The 19,539-nt window shown below is 37.7% G+C and overlaps 1 protein-coding gene across 1 annotated transcript in view; it reads right to left on the minus strand.

Moving 5' to 3' along the window:
- Nucleotides 1-708: 708 nt before the first annotated feature.
- elp2 (elongator acetyltransferase complex subunit 2) overlaps nt 709-19,539 on the minus strand; it is a 33,962-nt gene continuing 15,131 nt past the window's right edge. The window contains exons 11-22 of the mRNA XM_051136550.1: nt 14,410-14,538; nt 14,150-14,299; nt 13,873-14,064; nt 13,332-13,401; nt 13,126-13,224; nt 12,166-12,223; nt 8,755-8,827; nt 7,891-8,080; nt 3,762-3,883; nt 3,234-3,376; nt 3,020-3,133; nt 709-1,118 (exon numbers count right to left, since the gene is read on the minus strand). Of these exons, the coding sequence (XP_050992507.1) occupies nt 962-1,118; nt 3,020-3,133; nt 3,234-3,376; nt 3,762-3,883; nt 7,891-8,080; nt 8,755-8,827; nt 12,166-12,223; nt 13,126-13,224; nt 13,332-13,401; nt 13,873-14,064; nt 14,150-14,299; nt 14,410-14,538 (1,497 nt within the window). The 3' untranslated portion in view covers nt 709-961. The remainder of the gene's footprint in view (nt 1,119-3,019; nt 3,134-3,233; nt 3,377-3,761; nt 3,884-7,890; nt 8,081-8,754; nt 8,828-12,165; nt 12,224-13,125; nt 13,225-13,331; nt 13,402-13,872; nt 14,065-14,149; nt 14,300-14,409; nt 14,539-19,539) is intronic.

Consider the following 19,539-nt stretch of genomic DNA (forward strand, 5'->3'; position numbering starts at 1 on the left):
TGTGTGGAATGAATGTATACATTATGCAAAGTTTCACTTCTTGAATGGAATTGGTGAAAAAAATCAACTTTTTGAAGATATTCTAATGATATGACCAGCACCTGTATACTATATTTTACAGGGTTTACTGTTATGACAGGTTGACAAACTGCACATAAGTTAGAATATGATTGTATTACAGCATGTTAACAATGTCTTGCAGCAATACTTCCAAGACACCGAGTATTTGTATCATTTTATCAGAGCCGTGGTGTCTTGCCAAGTCTAAATTGTTTTCTGTGGTAATCGAAAGCATGTCACAGATGCTGTCGATACAACTTAAGTTGACTTGAATCCAGAAAACATTCCTTTAATGTCTCCCAAGGATGAATGTCATTGGTTTCAATAAAGGAAGCGCTCAATAAAAAGGGGCACTTTTCCTAAATGAAACACACTATTTCTCCTGTGAATGATTCACGCCTGGTGAGTCTATGGCCCTCACGGCTCATTGTACATCTTATCCGAATGCTCATCTGTCCTTCAGGCACTGGAAACGAGAGGATGTGAGCCGGATTTTCTATTCTCTTACTGTCACTTGCGGCTGTAGGTTATTACAAAAGGATTTGGCATTCATGGGATGTGGGGATGCTTTAAAACAGCCAATAAAAAGAATTATAGTTAGCTTGAAATAAATCACTCCAGTGACATTCCATTACTAGAAAACAGCTATTTATTACAATGTTTTTTTTATACATCATAAATAGTACATTAGTTTGTGTTTACAGGTCATAAGTAATAGTGCTGAAATTCGAAGAAGAGAAGATGATTTAAGGGAATGAGAAAACTGCTCCCAGAATCCCCCATGAAAAACGGCGAACGTTTTGCCGCACTCGCCAGCTGAAGACTGCACAGCAGTTCAGGCTACTGTAGTACTGAATATCAGCTGGACACACTGCAGATTATCATCAGAGGCGGCATGAAGTCACAAGGCTGATATTTTGATGTTGAAGATTTTGACGACGTGGTCGGCACCAGCGCTGGCTAGCTGAACCCAAGCTCGCTCTTCCTTTCCGCTATGGCCTGCACGGCCTGGCCTGGGCCTCCAGCGCAGCCTCTTTACCGTCAGCGTGTGACTCTGACTGTGATGGGTGGTCAAGGAAAGCCACAAGCATGATGTTGATTCAAGGCAACACAAATCTCCCCTCGCACACTGTCTGGATGTCTCTGCTGCGCCGTTTCACTTCAGCCCTGCCTGTCCAAACACTTCCAGGGGTGAATATATACTTGCCAATTTCAAAAATAATACAGGCAGACGAATAAACACATGAATCAATCTTGCTTTTCAGAACTTGCTGCAAATTTTCACTTCTTGTGCTTCTAAGGTGAATGACTTCTGGGTAAGAGATACGTGTAAGTGCCTACACAGACGGTTTATCAATTACACCTACAGAAGGAGAAAGTTTAGCCAGTCGGGACTCAATCTACTGTGGGGGAGAGAGAGATAGCTAGAGAGAGGGCTCGGTGCAAACAGAATGCACAACACGGCCTGGCCTCTCTCTGACACCTCATTCTCTCTCTTCACGGATCAATGCGAAACCTGCCCACGGGAGCCCCCGTATCAACCTGAAGCTTCTCCCGAGCAGCGTGGGCCAGCTCAGATGCATGCAGCCCTTTTGTTGTCAATTACACCACCAGCACTGGTCTCTAGGTGGAGGTATGACTGTCGTGTTTAACTTCAGATCATGTCACTTTTCTGAGATGCTAAGAGGACTACTGTGAAACTGTGAGATTATTTGTAGAGGTTTTTTAACAGTTCTTAATTACTTTTGACTAAGGCGCTTTGAAGAACCTGCTTGCTTCTGTCAACTTTTCTGTGCTGACGGTTAAAAAGGGGGGTATGTAAACACTGATGTCACATGGACTATTTTAAAGGAGAAGTTCACTTCCAGAAAAAATGTGCAGATAATGTACTCACCCCCCCTTGTCATCCAAGATGTTCATGTCTTTCTTTCTTCAGTCGATAAGAAATTATGTTTCTTGAGGAACATTTCAGGAATGATCTCCATATAGTGGACTTCAATGGTGCCCCCAATTTTGAACTTCCAAAATGTAGTTTAAATGCAGCTTCAAATGGCTCTAACGATCCCAGCCAAGGAAGAAGGGTCTTATTTAGCGAGACAACGTATCATTTACTAAACAAATTGACAATTTATATACTTTTTAACCTCAAATGCTCATCTCTGCAATGCACATGTGTAGTCTGTGTAACCCGGGTTAATACAGTTAAGGGTAGGTTGAAAAACTCCAGTCTCGTTTTCTTCTTTAACATCAAAATCATCATACATCGCTGTTTTACCTTTTTTGTAAAGGGTGTTTGATCTTCTTTGGATGTTCACTTTGTAAACACTGGTCTGTACTTCTGCAGGAATGTGGCCTAATTTTGAAGTTGGGGAAGAAAACGAGATGGGAGTTTTTTGACATACTCTAACTGTATTGACCGTATTGAACCGGAAAAAAAGTTCACTCAGACGAGTGTTTGAGGTTAAAAAGTAAATAATTGTCAGTTCGTTTCGAAAATTACAGATCAGTTTGCAAGATAAGAAAAATATTTGTTCTGGAAGTGAACTTTTCCTTTAACAATGTCCTTACCACCTTTCTGGGTCTTGAACGTGTCAGTTGCATTTCTGTCTATGCACGTTCAGAAAGCTCTCGGATTTCATCAAAGATCTTAATTTGTGTTCTGAAGACGAATGAAGGTCTTACATGTTTGAAACGAAATGAGGATGAGCATTTAATGACAAAATTTTCATTTTTCAGTAAACTATCCTTTTAAACATAGAACTGCACAGGCAGAAAAACCTTCTTTAAAGTAAAAAAGTCCATTTTGATTTCACAATTTCTTAGGTTTAGTTATGTGGGTGCAGATTCTCTGCAGGCCTATCAATCTCACCTCTGAGCTGGAGTATAATGATGTTTTCAAGCTCACCATTTGAAGACTATAAAAGAGTGGAGAGAAGAATACAAGTAGGAAAAAGGATACCAAGCATCAGTTTCTCCACATCTGCTCCAGTCTGATCCAGAAGACAAATCCTCTGATGGCCTCCATTTATACAGCACAATCTTCCCATTCTCTAGACCTACAGCCAGTAAATAACTACACATATACAAGTATAAATCAATATTTGTTGCAGATACATCACACTAATTTTAATGATGGTGTCACATAAAGATCACAGGTCACAGGATATCGTTACCTCTGGTCTGAACAGAGATATGGGCAGATAGACACGGCAGTAGCTGAATCTCCAACATCCAGAACAGAGGAGCAGGGGGTTACGCGTTCGCCCTCACATTCACCGACACTGACTCCAGAGTCACGATGACCCCAGATGATTATCTACAAAAACACAACAAGGTCAATGTCAAAGCTCAGACTGCAGGAAAGAGCTGCACTTAAAAATGCTGTGTGCAGACCTTTTTCCCTCATTAAAAATGTTTTACAAATAAAGAATTATCAGTAACAGTAGCTTAATAGCAAAGGTTTTATTTAGCATGAAGTGGGTCGCATCATAGAGGTAAACATGTTGAAGTCCCATGAACAGCTAAATACTACATTCTTTATTTTTGCGTTGCCCCAGTTATTGGAAATTTTAGCATTCTACAATGGTACTAATAACTGAAAACTTTTACGTGTTGCTGCGTTCACACCATTATGTGGACGTATAAGTTCAAACGACTGTCTTTGCAACCATTTTGCTAAATGTACATTAAACTGGACCCACCTTCTTGTCACGACTTGATGTCGCAAAGTACTTGCTGTCAGAGCTCCAGTCACATGACCAAATAATGCGCGTGTGAACCGCTGTCTCCTTACTAGTGTTTGCGTGGAGAGAAAAGCTTGCCTCTGAAAAATTAAACAAACAAAAAAAGGGTAAAACAAAAATACAAGACATCATATTCACAACCGTATTTAGCTTAATTTATTAGTAATTTCTATTAACAAATTCCATTTTAGTCTACTGAGATAATCTGCTTAAAATAGTGTAATACAAGCCAGTCTGTTTTCTATGGAAGCCTGTTTCCATCACTGAATAATAAATGTTTTAAAAAGGTTAATCTCCCAATTTTGACTGCATGATATAAACTCACAATTGCGAGGGTTTTTTTGCAATTGCGAGTTCCGCAATTCTGACATTTTTTCTCGCAATTCTAGTACCAAATATATAATATATTCTGTAAACTCGCAATCGTGAGTTATAAAGTCAGAACTGCAAGATATAAACTTATATAATCGTAATTCTGACTTTTTAATCCACAATGCAGTTGCAAAGATATAAATACCGTTTTAAAGTCAGAATTGCAAGACATTAAGTCAGAATTGTGGCATATAAACTCGTAATTATCAGACTTGCAATTGCGAGTTATAAAGTCAGAACTGCAAAATATTAAGTCAGAATTGTGGCACATAAACTCTGAATTCTGACATTTTCCCCCCTCAGAATTGTGAGATATAAACTTGCAACTGAGAGTTATAAAGTCCAGTTCCGAGGGGGAAAAAGACATATATTTTTTTCAGAATTCAGAAATAAAGTCAGAATAGCGGTATATAAACTTGCAATTATGACTTCCCTGCCCCCCCCCGCAATACATATATATATATATATATATATATATATATATATATATTCTGATATAAATTTGCAATTGCAAGTTTTAAAGTAAGAACTGCAAGACATAAACTCATAATTCCGACTTTTTTCTCAGAATTGCAATTGCAAGTTATAAAGTCAGAATTACGAGATACTGCTCAAATTTTAAGTTATAAAGTCAGATTCCGAAGGGGAAAAACTGATATTTTCTCAGAATTGAGACATAAAGTCAGAATTATAATTGCAGATTATAAAGTCCAATTCTAAGGGGGAAAAAAGACAGATATTTTTCAGAATTGTGAGTTTACAATCTCAAAATTCTCACTTATTAACTTTGTGCTATAATTTTTGCAATTGTGCTAATTTTTCATTTTAAAGTCAGAATTTTATATCACAATACTATGGGAAAAAAGTCAATTGTGAGATAAAAAGTTGCAATTACGTTTATTCAGTTTCCTTTTATTCAGAAATGGGCTTCCATAGTTTTCTTTCATGTAGTTGTTTGTGCTGCTAAATCTAAATGTGAGCAAATCAAACAAGTTTAAGTTCTCTTCATCTATGCTTATGTGGAAGTGCAAAATTTCTGATGAAATGTGCAAAAAATTACAATGGCGAAATAAATGCTTATTATTTGTTGTTTTATTTTTTTAGCAAAATATTCGCAATTAACCGTTTAACCATTATCGTGCAGCCCAACCTCAATGTTTGTTGTAATTGTTCTAGACTGAGTTTATGGTCACCCACAGTCCAGCTATCGAGGTCAACACAACCTGGTGACGCCACCTTGGCCAGTAACCCTCTCCACACGCGTGCCTCTGCTAATTAAAGCTCAAGCAACCACAGCTGGCCAGCCACAGACTGGATAGTCTTAACTCATTAGTCAGAAACACAGAAGAGAGAGAGTCCGACAAATGGAGAGAGGGTGGCAGAGGAGGCAACATGTCTTTGTGATAGAGATTTCTCCACGCATGACATCGTTCGACCGCCATACTGGGCTGTTCTCTGATCAGCTGTGACACTGACTAACCTCTCCATGTCTGCAGCACACAGGCTGTGAGTAATACCAGCCTCAACGAGAACGGACTGCGGCATGCCTCTGCCCTCAGCGGCCGGCGATGCCTCGGACACGTCAGAAAATGGAGAAAGAAAAACAGACGCTCCTGTGGTTACCTTGTGTCAACAGTGATTTAGCTGTGTATGCTCAGAATACACATGAATACTGCAACGCGGTCACTGGGAGGCGCTAGCTGACTCTTTGTAAATGCCAGAAGAATCTTACAGTGGGTGAACATCAGCAGTCCACAAACTTATATTGTTGACAAAGAGAAATGGAGGAAGGTAAAAGCTGTCTTGGAGTAAAGAGATCTATAAACCCTGGAGGAAGCTGTTAGCTTTCCCATTCATCTTATAGGATGGTACTTCTACAGGGGTTTTATGTAGGGCTGAACGATTAATCAAAATAAAAACAAAACTGCAATATGATTCACAATTGGTCTTAGTTTGCTTCATGAGCTGGTTTTAGCTGGATTTTAAAAGCTGTTTTCTTTTCTTTTTTTTTATAAATCAGATGGTTTTAGCAGTTTTTTTACTAAATCATCTAATTTTAGCTGGTTTTAAGCTGTTGTGTTTTACTAAATCAGCTGGTTTTACTTCGTTTTAGGCTGGATTTTTCATTCATGTCAAACCACACTAAAAACCTGTTAAAATACTAATGCTAGAAACATGCTAACAACATGGTAATCATGCTAAAAACATGGTAGCAACATGGTAATCATGCTTAGAACATTTTAAAAATATACTAGCAACATACTAATAACATGTTAATCATGCTAGAAATATGCTTGCAACATGCTAATAGCATGCTAGCGATGTGTTAATTATGCTTAAACATTCTAGCAACATGCCAATTTTGTTACAACATGCTAATCATGCTAGAAACATGCTAAAAACATGCTAATCGTGTTAGAAACATGTTAAAACATGGTAGTAACTTGTTTTTTACTAAGTCATCTGATTTTAGCTGGTTTTAACTGATTTTAGATTTACTGAATCAGCTGCTTTCAGCTGTTTAAGCTGGGGTTTTTTTTTTTACAAAATTAACTGGTTTTACTTGGTTTTTCATTCATGTTAGCAATGCTAAATCATGTTAAAATTGTTAACATGCTAATCATGTTAGAAACATGCTAGCAATATGTAAATCATCCTAGAAATATGTTAGCAACATGCTGGAAACATGGTAATCATGCTAGAAATATACTAACCATGTGCAAATCATGTTAAAACCTGTTAACAACATAATCATGCTTGAAACATGCTAACATGGTAATCATGCTAAAACATGCTAGCAACATGGTAATTATGCTTAGAATATGTTAACGTTATGCTAGCAATACGCTAATCTTCATAGAAATATGTAAACAACATGGTAATCATGCTAGAAAAACATGTTACCAAAATGTTAATCATGCTAGAAACATGCCAACAACATGATAACCACAATAAAACATGTTAACAACATCCTAATCATGCTTGAAACATGCAAACAACATGTTAATTACGCTAAAAACATACTAACAACATGGCAATCATGTTAGGACATGTTAACAATATACTAGCAATATGCTAATCATCCTAGAAATATGTTAACAACATGGTAACCATGCTAGAAACATGATAACAGCATGCTAGTACATGTTTGCAACATGTTAACAACATGCTAATTATGCTTAAAATCATGTTAGCAAAATGTTAATCATGCTAAAAACATGTTAACAACATGCCAAACATGTTAAAACATTCTAGCGACATGTTAATCATGCTTAAACGTTCTGTTAATCATGCTACCCTGGTGAAAAAAACAGCATATGCTGGTAGGTATGTTTTGATGCTGGGATGCTTGTTTGGTAGGTTTTGATGCTGGTTTAAGCTGGTCCTTTGCTGGTTTATGCTGGTCCTTTGCTGGTTTATGCTGGTCCTTTGCTGGTTCATGCTGGTCCTTGACCAGCAACATGACCAGCAAAAACCAGCAAAGGACCATCTTAAACCAGCATCAAAACCTACCTAACCAGCATCCCAGCATCAAAACATACCAACCAGCATGTGCAGGTTTTTTCACCAGGGTAGAAACATGCTAGCAACATGATAATCGTGTTAACATGTTAACAACATGCTAATCATGCTTAAACATTCTGTTAATAATGCTAATCTATGCTAATCTATGAGGGAACAAAGCTGAACAAGGACTGAGGGGAGGTGTGCTCACCTGTATCCGAGTCACCGTTTCCTCGTCTCCATAAGGACCAGGTGCGATCTCTAGAAACAGCGAGCAGGAGGCGTCCATTCGGGGAGAACGCCATCTGAGTAACGGTCAGGCTGTGGCAGGGCAGCGACTGAAGCTGTTTCCAGGAAGCTGCGCTCCACAGAAGAATGGCAGCATGTTCTGGTTTAGAGGCCTGTAACACAAGGTGTAGATCATGCAGATCTTTCACTCCAGCATCCAAAAGCTAGAAGTTTGTGCCCTTTCTCTGAACCTCAACCGTAGAGCCCCTTCTCCTACATACAGCGGTTGCAGCACAGCCAGCAGTGTTAGAGGACAAACCTCACGTCCACAGCAAAGTCATCTGAGCCTGCAGGACCCCAGCACCATCCCGCCATCAGCCCTACTGAATAAACCTCACAATCTCCGCTCGAGCGTGAACAATGGCAGGTGACATGCAGAATGTGCTTTCATTCGGAAGGGCTTTGTGCGCGATCAGCGTGGGTTTGGCAGAACCAGGGGGCCAGACCGGGACACAAACCAATGATCTCCCTTCAACTGTCTCAGAATGTGTGTCATAGCGGCCGGAGGGCACATAAGGCTGGTTACTAACTCCGGTCATGTAAGTTCAATGTGTTTTTAATATGACAGGCAGCGTATTAACATCCAAGAGAATCAAAATTAACTTGCACATGGATTTCACGGTCTAAATTGACATGAGCTTGTTAAAATGGCAAATGACTAAATATTTAAGACCACTTAAGGATTGGTGCAGATTCACGCTTGCATGCTTTTCTGTGTTCTGTTATTACAGTCCACGGCTACGTTTGTGTGACACTAATGACCATCTGGTCACCCATGTGATTGTACCTTACACGCCGAGGCCACCACCGTCTTCGCAGAATCCGACGCCAGACAAAACATCTCAAAGCCGTGCCCGTACCTGCGGAGAGAGCGACACGGAAAGAGGGTATGTTAATGAGGGCTCTGTCAGTACCTGCTCACAAATAAAGCCTGAGCACCGTGACAGGTTCAGAGAGACAGTCGGGGCGGTGATTCAAACACGACGGATGCTTTGTGTGTCAGGGCTGCCGTGCGTGCTCTCCTGTGCTTATGGGAGTGGAAGAAAGCCGTGCGCTCTGGCAGCCATTAGCAGATCTGCTTAGTAATTTCAAGCGCTGGATGAATAGCTCGGCAAGCCGGGTTGTCAAAGCCTTCAGCTGCTTACAGCTGTGTATGTAAATTATTATAGTTTATCCAGTGTCGCCTGTGTATTAAGGAACCTGACTTTGAATTCTTATGAGCAGGTCAAAAAAAAAAAATGCAAGTCTGTACATTTAATTGTAAATACCTTGGAGGGGACATATTTAATATTTAATTGCAAAAAATATTGTTAATGTGTAATAATTTCTTGTGAATAATACGCCTATTTTCCTACCAACCAGTGCAAAATGCCACTAAGCATCTAATTCTGTAATATATTGCCTACAGTTTCAGCAAATGTCAGAGTCGTATGTCATTTTAGTGCAACACAGGCATTATTCTGTGCTAACAAAAGCTCAGGAAACTTAGGCCAGAAAATACTTTATGTAAGTAAACAAACACAGGCACAAATGCTTCGTTAACGCAAACAACCCATTGCATTGCTGTGGCAGTAACAATCCTCAGTACGCAAGGGATCGATTGAGACTTCAAATATCTGAGCCATTAATCAGGATGCTATTCAGCTATAAACATTTAAATAGTTTAAGCAAATCTGCTTAAAACTGTGTTGTTTGCAGTGTTGTTTTTGTTAACTAAAACTAATATATTTATTTATTCTTTTTCTTTATTGAAGTAATGCTGAAATAACACAAAATGAAAATATTACATGAAAAACTTAAAACTTTGAAATCTGCCTTCTACAATTATTAAAACTGAAATAAAAAAGGGGTAACACTTTACAGTTAGGTGTCATTTGTCAACATTAATGTATTAACTAATATGAACGAACAATTAACAATACATTTATTACACTGTTTGTTAATCTTCGTTAATGTTCGTTAATAAAAAATACAGTTGTTTATTGTTAGTTCATGTTAGTTCACAGTGCATTTACTAATGTTTACAAACAATTGTGATTTTAATAATGCATTAGTAAATGCGAAAATGAACAATAAGGTTGGTAAATTGTTCATTCTTAGTTCATGTTAACTAATGTAGTTAACTAATGAAACCCTTATTGTAAAGTGTTACCAACAAAGCCAAACAGAAATATAAGAAAAAAAGATTATTCAAAATATTTATAAATACTCTAATAGTATATAAATTATATTAAAAAAAAGTCTTTTTTGGTGTAAAAATGTATAACATTGTGCATTATAATATAAAATTGATTATTATTAATGTATAATTCGGTGACTTTTTGTAGTCTAGTAATTATTTTACCATTTTTTAAAAACATGCATAAAACTACTGGTAAATATCAGTGCATATTGGTCAGAAGACAAAGTAACAAAATAATTGCTACTGGTTGTTAAATAAAAATTAGTATTATGGGTCCAAGCACTGAAGGAAATTTAAAGTCTCTCTCAAACTCTCTAATGCCACCAATAGGCCAAATTTGCACTTATATAGGCAAAATTCTTTTTTCCTCTGATTCCTTATGCAAAGTCTCGAACTCTCTAATGCCACCAATAGGCCAAATTTGCACTTATATAGGCAAAATTCTTTTTTCCTCTGATTCCTTATGCAAAGTCAAATGCATACCAAATTGTAAAATTCTACGGGTTTGCAATTTAGAACTTTCTGAACTCATCCTAGACGGTTTGTCTGATTTTCACCTATATTGCTTCAGATCATCTTCAGAGAATGCTGGCAAAAAGTTATCAAAAGCTTTTTGATATAACTGTTTTCATAAAGTGTGTTACAACTATTAAAAAAGGTTCAAATATTCACTGATGTTCCAAAAGGAAACATGGTGCATTAAAAGCCGGAGGGTGAAACTTTTGAACATGATGGAGATGTCCAAATTTGTCTTAATTTGTTGAAATATAATTTTTTTTCCATTTAGTACTGCCCTTCGGAAGCAACAGAAGATACTTGTATGTTTCCCGGAAGACAAATTAAGTACAATTTACCTTGATCTTCAAAAGTTTTCACCCCCTGGCTCTTAATGCATCGTGTTTCCTTCTGGAGCACGATCTCTCTAATTTAGTTCAAATTATTCACATTTTCACAGATTCTGCAAAGGGTTCCCAAACTTTGGCATAAAACTGTACAGACACAAGGCTATATCTTCACAACCATGATAGCACACGTACATCTCGGAGACATCTATTTTACGTCTGCATTTACATCTGCAAGACGTATTTTTTACGTAGTTTGCTCATCGGCAGTACATCTATAGGACGTTTCCTATCAGAAGTCAATTAGACATCTATTAGATGTCTTTAAGATATTTATTATTAGAATGTGTGTAAAACTGACATCTTACAGACGTCTGCCAGATGTTTGTACACAGCAAATGCTTTCCAGATCAAGAGATCTTTAACAGACATCTTGCAGACGTATGAGTGCTATCTGGGAACCCTTTAGCGGATTCAGACCAAACTTGGTACGTGTTATACTACGTGATATTTTTAGTTTGACCAAAAATCGTAAGATTAGTCTCGTTAAATTTGGAGCGACATACAAACTGAACGATATCTACTTCTCCTATGTCAGCCTTTTTGGGCATCAGCCATTTTGAGTTTTGTAGTAAAATTCCGTATCAACAAATGTCTTTAACAGGGGTCTCCAACCCTGCTCCTGGAAAGCTACCATACTGCAGAGTTCAGCTTCAACCCCAATCAAACACACCTGCAACAGCTAATCAAGGTTTTCAGGGCTTATTATTATCAGCCAATTTAAAGTTTATTCTAATACCTACTATTACACTCTTCACAGCAGTGTTGAGAACGCTGACACATTTCAGAGCGCAATGACACAACATTGAACTTGCATAACAAGAAGCATTAGCATTCACATACTTGCAAACAGTACTTCTATGCCTTAGTTTAGATGCAGAAAGCTAAGGAGGAAAATAAAAAAAGATGTTTAATGAACAATATTAGTCTTTTCTTGTTTAGCGTCAAAGCATACAGGATGAATGGTTCTTGTCATGAGCTCTAAATACCTATTACATTGCATTATTTATGCCACAGAAGCTGGTTGAGCAATAATGCGGAGCAGCATTAGTGCCTGCTGCACAACAGCCAGTGAGGGCAGACGAACACAAATGAGAATTGATGGGAAACTCACAGCTTCTGTACCTCTGGCCACAGTGTGTTCTGCAAGAGGTCGTCCTCTGTCGGAGGCTCTGACAATAGAGAGTCACAAAACATAAACATAGTTATTATGAGAAACGAGCCAGACGCCTATAGACTGTATTTTTCAATAGGCTCATCTTTTAATTTAGCAACAGATACACAGCCGAGCAATTTACTCAAAGCTGTTTGGAACAACGGCAGCTTTATCTACAATTTTCAATGGCCGTTAGCTTTACGACATGCTGTAAATCAAATTGAGCTCTCTTTGTGCAAGCCTGAAATAATATTGTCTCATTTAGATACACAGACACTTACGCAACACATGCTCCAATTGAAATGGAATGGAGACCAGACTTTTTTTTTTTAAATTCATCCCTGGTTTGCAGTTTTATTTTAATTATTTCCCTCTTTGCCCCTCCAGAAGAAGCGAGATGGAGGGAGTGGTATTATTCCATTAACAACTCTGTGTCCGCCTCATTGCGCTCCCCATCGCCCAGAGTCATCAATATTTTAACTTTGCAATTATATAAGCCTTCTTTCTAATTATGATTCCAGATTAAGGAGCTTTTTCAATCACATTGACAACGTTTGCCACTGTTCGCCTGGAGCAAGAGAGGCATAAACCCCCCTGCTTCAACACTCGCCCTCCACCCATCCCCCCTTACGCTGTAATAACATTTGTCTCCAGTATCTCTGATTCATGCCCCAGATACATTAATAAACTAGAGAAAACAGTCTTTAATAACTGCTTGTCACAAATGTAGAATACGTTGTGTTTTCGAGGAATAACTGAAAAACTGTCAACAGTGTCTACCTGGTGATGGTGAAGTTTTTGGCTATTGTTATAGAGTCTGGTGCATATTATATTTTCAATTTGACTGAAATGTAAAAATGACCAACCACAGGTTATTTTTAATGCAGTAGTTGAGGAAAAAAATGCATGCATAAATACCTGTGAGTTTGAGAGGCTGAAAGTAGGACTCTTTATATTGGTCGGACAGGCTATTGAAATCCTTACTGTCCTGTTGAGGGCTTTGAGATGCAAGGTCACCTGTAAACACATCAGATGTCACAGTAAAGGTTAGCAACTGCCTCACCGCTCTCAGGATCAGCACAATGCAAATTCTCCTGTGGCCAACGAATTCAAAGGGTTCATACCTTGAAACACGGCCTTGTTGGACAGGCCAAGGGCAGGAGTGCTGGCTCCCTCTGGGAGATCTGCTATATCCTGAACACCCAGGAAACAGAGACACACTAGAAACCTTCTCTATATTACCCCTTCTACCCTTCTATTATATTATTAACATGTCAAATTTTGTCTGAAATGCAAATTACTCTATAACAACTTTTCACTGAACTGTTGTATAAAAGCGAAAATGCTGGTCTAAATATGAGCTCGGCTGTGTTTGGCTCCACAAGCGTTCAAGTGATATTCGCTTAATTACACAGAATCAACCTGAATTGAGAATGCCATTTATGTCGTCTCATTTACCATGACCTCAAGTTACAGAAAATGAAACTCATTTAGCTATATATCTGAGAGCGTGTGCATAAACATTAGGATTAAGATAATGAAAAAATGTGAGACTCATCTTAAAATCTCTCACTGATCCAAGACAGCGCAAAGAGTAATTAAAACCCAGGTTTTATTTGATGTAACTAATTAAAGTTTAAAGATGAGATGATTCTAAGTACTTACATTACAGCCCAGCAATTTCTCCAGAGAGGTGCTTGATATGTTAGCAAAGTTCTCCACAAAATTCCTTGGAGCCTTGAACACCCGCAGGACCTTCTCGTCTGCGCCGGACACGAACTGAAAACGGCCAACCATGGTCAGACACTGCATGTCATAGCCGTGAATCTGCGGCCTTGAGATTTCGTGCCAGGTAATCTACAAACACAGAAAGGATTGATCAACCATAAAAGCCTTCAGTGTATGATAATTCAAAAATCAAATAGTTGAAATTTGTTCAAACCTCTGAGCATCCTTTTCTGGTCCAGGGTGTTAAGAGTCTGGTGGTTTGGTCTGATCCGACAGTGATGATAAACTCTCCCTCGGGGTCCCAGCTCAAGTCCTGCACTGCGTTAAAGTGACCCGAAATGACTACACTAGGCCTCCATTCTCCCTGTGCAAAACAGAAATCTCCATATTCATTTACTCCATTTAGTGTAAATCATAACATACTTGAATTAAACGGTTCTTCGTTACTAACGGATGTTGTCAGTTACGTCTGACCTGGTTGCTGTCGCAGTGCCAGAGGTGCAGTGCTCCATGAAAGGCATGAGCCAGAATCATACAGCCGTCTGGGCTCATCTGGCATCCATAGAATCCCAGGGTGTTTCCTCCAACTTCCCCAACACGAACCTTAATAAAGAGTCAACAAGAAATAATGAGAAACAATAAATATTCAAATTGTCCATATTATAGTGTACAACACCACACTTTAAATCTGAAACATTCTTGCAGGACTATGTAGAAGGACACAATGGTGGATTAGTAACTCAAAACTCCAATATTTTGGTTACCGACCCTGGGGTGTGTTTCCATTACATTGCATTTTTTTTATACGCATTTTTAAAGTATCACAACGAGTGATGGATACAACAAATTTGAAAAAAAACAAAAACAATTTTTAATCTGCAAAAAATAATGGGAATATGTGAATAATGGGAGATGGAAATGCATTTGACAAATAAATTCCTCCATGCGCATCAAAAAACTCACGTCTTTGCGCTATGGGATGGGATAACCTGACTAACCAGCAGACTAATTGCCTCCCAGAATTGTCTTACATGACTACATCCCAAACAGCAGGCATCCACTTCCAAAAGCAATGACCGCATTTATTGTTTTGTCTGCTCACTCTAAGGTGCAAGTAATTTGTTTTATATGAAAATCATTATATTTAGTGGCTTCTCCTACTTTTCTTAGTGATATTTTGTGCCACTTTGTTCTCTTTGACTTGTTGCATGGAAACTGTGCTTATTCGCAAATGTTTTATGCAGTATTAAAATTTTTTGGACTGACATCCAGCTTCATACAACAATGTCATTTGCTGGTTAACTACCATAGTGATGCATTGTTGGAGAAATTACCTAGCTAGTTATAACTATACAGTGGGGAACCATTAGGGCCCTCTAGGCCCTCAGAGAGGGCCTAAAAACAATATTTACCATTTTTAAATAAATGTTTTAAAATATAATATTTTCAAATACAAAAAATAATTAGAACTTATTTTATGCAATTTATATCTGACAAACATTATCTAAATAAACTAAATAAAATTTCTAAAGAAAAAAATCCTCTCCAAATCTGCGTATTTAGTGAATGTAACTGATCACCGCCCAATTTCTTCATATTTAAATGTTTTCGCCTAGCTTTTGCGGCTCTGTGATTGGTGGTCCAGCTATGAAATTACAGAGGGCCAAGCAATAGTAAATCAATGGGAGAGTTATTTCGAATGACATAAAAACTGACCAATCATATCTTTCCTCTAAATGGGTGAGCATTGTTATCACTAACTTTATGACAAGTTCCGCCCACTATGGGAATCTCTTGAAAAAAAAGAAATTATAATAATATATATATATATATATATATATATATATATATATATATATATATATATATATATATATATATATATATATATATATATATATATATATACACACAGTGTTGGGGGTAATGCATTACAAGTAACGCAAGTTACGTAATAATATTACTTTTTTCAAGTAACTAGTAAAGTAACACATTACTTTTGAATTTCTAAGAAAATATCTGAGTTACTTTTTCAAATAAGTAACGCCAGTTACTTTTTTCCCCATTTATTGATTGACAAGTCTCCTGTCTGAAAATTGGGAGTAAACATGATGTTACTGTATTCTAGACTTAATGTGAACATGCATTAATTCATCTCACTCAAAAAAAAAGAGATTCAGTATTCCTCAAAATAAATAAAAACAGTGAAATGCAAACTCAGAATATGACACAACCCTGCAATAATTAAAAATGTTAAATAAAACAAATATCCTTTATGTATTTAATCCCATTTTATTAACCAGTGTCTTTGCTGCTGACCTTTGATGATGCAGTTCAACCATATTAATAAGCAAAAATTACTATAGATAAAATAACATTTGTGCTTCATTTAGCTGAAGAGTGATCTCCTGCATAAATGTACTTTTCTTTGAAACTGAGGTGAATTCATTTCACCCGTGGTGTAAAAGGACTTTTACATTAGAATTGTTTTATATTAAATACAAAGAAGCAAGCCCTGCCCAGATTTAAATAGTAACACAAAAGTAATGTAACCCGTTACTTTTCATAAAATGTAACTAAGTAACGTAATTAGTTACTTTTTCAGGGAGTAACACAAAATTGTAATGCATTACTTTTAAAAGTAACTTTTTTTTATATGCTGATAAACTAACTAGCTATTATTCATGTCACGATGGAAGCCGCAAATAACGTAAGTGAGGATATTTACCAGGCCACTGTGCCAATAATAATATTATTTATTATAAACACTGCTTGTTTGTTATGAAGTGTCTGTCGCTAATTTGTTTTGGTGTGAGTGCTGTCATGATGTGTTGTCTTAAATGCATTACATTTGTTGGTTTTGTGAGATGGGAGGGAGTGTCTGTACGTTTTGCCCAGCATATATTGTGTAATGATGCATTTGTAATGAGGATCTGAAGTGAAGTGAAGTGACTTTAATTTGTTTTATTTGGTAATATCAGTCATTCTCACTGTGCACACCGGGTGTGAAGTGCAGTGCCCCAGTGCAACACATATCACAGAATTTATTAGAGCCACAAAAAGATGAACGTTTTACTGAAAAATGCATAATACACAATCTTTCAACCTAGGATGAAGTCATTATGTACATTACATGGATAGCCTCTTGTTTCAACGGTGGAATTGTCGAATTTGACTTTTAGAAGAGGACACCGTAAACTATAGGCTTGTAGTTAGTTTTAAACCCCCCGACAAAGGTACGGGGAGAGGGCCTAGGCTCAAGAGTCACAGTTCGCTACTGTGACTATATATCCAAAATTGTAGTAACTGTATCACATATCTTTCATTCGGTCCACCTTGGTTCAACATACACTCACTGTCCACTTTATTACGTACACATTTTCAAATGCTCATTAATGCAAGTATCTAATCAGCCAATCACATGGCAGCAACTCAATGCATGTGAGCATGTAGACATAGTCAAGACAATCTGCTGAAGTTCAAACTGAGCATCAGAATGGGAAAGAAATGATTTAAGTGAGTTTGAAAGTGGCATGATTGTCGGTGCCACACAGGCTAGTCTGAGTATTTCAGAAACTGCTGATCTACTGAGATTTTTACACACAACCACCTCTAGTGTTTACAGAGAATGGTCAGAAAAAGAGAAAATATCCAGTGAGCAGCAGCTCTGTGGGCGAAAATGCCTTGTTGATGCCAGAGGTCAGAGGAGAATGGCAAGACTGGTTCGAGCTGATAGAAAGTAACTCAACAGTAACTCAATCATTCAATACAACCAAGATGGGGTGGCCGATATACCAACAGACGTGATTCACTTTCAGAAATTTGTCCACTGGTAGTGATTTTGGATTATTGCCTCTATCACGGTTACATGCTCACGTGACGTTGCTGTGCTATGTGGTGACGAAAACTTTTAAGCATTTAAATTCAAACATAGCATTACGGTTTAAAAAAAAAAGTGATTTTAAGCTGCTGAAATGCACCGAAAGAGAACTCATTTCACTATATGCACACGCTGTCCGAGCAGTGTCAGCAAAGCACGCTCACATGAAAATGGTGCTCACGGTATCGAACCAACTTATTTTTTCCGCTTTATAGGACTTAAACGTTAAATACACACACATGTATGTGTCAAAATGCCCATCTTTACAAGTATCCTCATAAACACAGTAATGTAGGTCTTAAAGAAGTAGTTCATTTCTAAAACAACAATTTACAGATAATGTACTCATCCCCTTGTCATCCTAGATGTTCATGTCTGTCTTTCTTCAGTCGTAAAGAAATGATAATTTTTAAGGAAAACATTTCAGGATTTCTCTCCATATAGTGGACATCTATGGTGCTCTGGATTTGAACTTCCAAAATGCAGTTTTAAGGGCTCTAAACGATCCTAGCTGAGGAAGAAGGGTGTTATCTAGCGAAACGATCGGTTATTTTCTAAATAAATAAATAAACAAATAAAAATACAATTTACATGCTTTTTTTAACACTCATCTTGTCTAGCTCTGTGTGAACTCTGTTTTTTCCAGTTCAATACAGTTAGTATATGTCGAAAAACTCCCATCTCATTTTCTTCCCCAACTTCAAAATCGTACTACATCACTGTTTTAGCTCTTTTTGTAAAGGGTGTTTGACCTTCTTTGCATGTTCACTTTGTAAACACTGAGTTGGTACTTCTGCAGCAATTTAGGACAATTTTGAAGTTTGAAGAGAAAATGAGATGGGAGTTTTTCGACATATACTAACTGTTTTAAACCGGAAAAAACAGAGTTGATCTCATTAGGTCCACAAGTCATAAGAAACTACATTTCTAACCACAGAGTGAGAGCTGCAGTTCCAACCTCACAACTTCACAAAGCTGTTCACAAATGCTCGTTGGGAAACACTGAATTGTTAAAGTATGTTGGTGACAATAAAAGTTTCTTTGTAGCTAACAATACTTTTGGGAAAAACACCCCAGATCTTTAACAACAGGCCAGTACACTTTAGTATGGTGATATTGTAGACTGTCGTCAACTCTGAAATCCTGTCTGAAGTGATTATAAACTCTTTTAGGATTATTTCTTCATTTGATTATGCAGAGAGAATGACATTATGTTGTGGCTGTTATGAGTTAATTGCCTGGGGTGGTTAAAACCTGATCCTAAAGAGGACATTTATATGAAAACAAAAACCTGGGAACTACACTCTGCACTCTCCATCATTTTCTTGATGGTAAGTGTTTGATAAGAGAGGCCTTCGCTGGTGTCACTGCCCCTGATAAACCGCCTGGTCAAGCAGGCCGCTAATTAGTAGTCATGAATGCTGAGCAATCTGAGTTGAGAGTCTACAGCTGCGCTCCATCTCCGTTAAGTAACAGTCTGAGGACACCAATTAATCAGGCCGACAAGCGAAAGGCGCGATGTATGCAAAGAGGAGACTATTAAATGAGAAATAAATTGTGTTTGCTTCCTTTGAATGCATTAATGTGATGTTGAACGTAATCACGCACACATTAAATCAAATATGAGCCTTGGAAAGCTGGGAGACAAAATGGTCACATGAAGAATGAATCAGTGTAAACTCCCCTGACTGGGCTGGGCTATGAATACCAAAGCAATGTAATTG

Source organism: Labeo rohita, chromosome 19 (genome assembly GCF_022985175.1).
Source record: "Labeo rohita strain BAU-BD-2019 chromosome 19, IGBB_LRoh.1.0, whole genome shotgun sequence".
Taxonomy (NCBI): domain Eukaryota; kingdom Metazoa; phylum Chordata; class Actinopteri; order Cypriniformes; family Cyprinidae; genus Labeo; species Labeo rohita.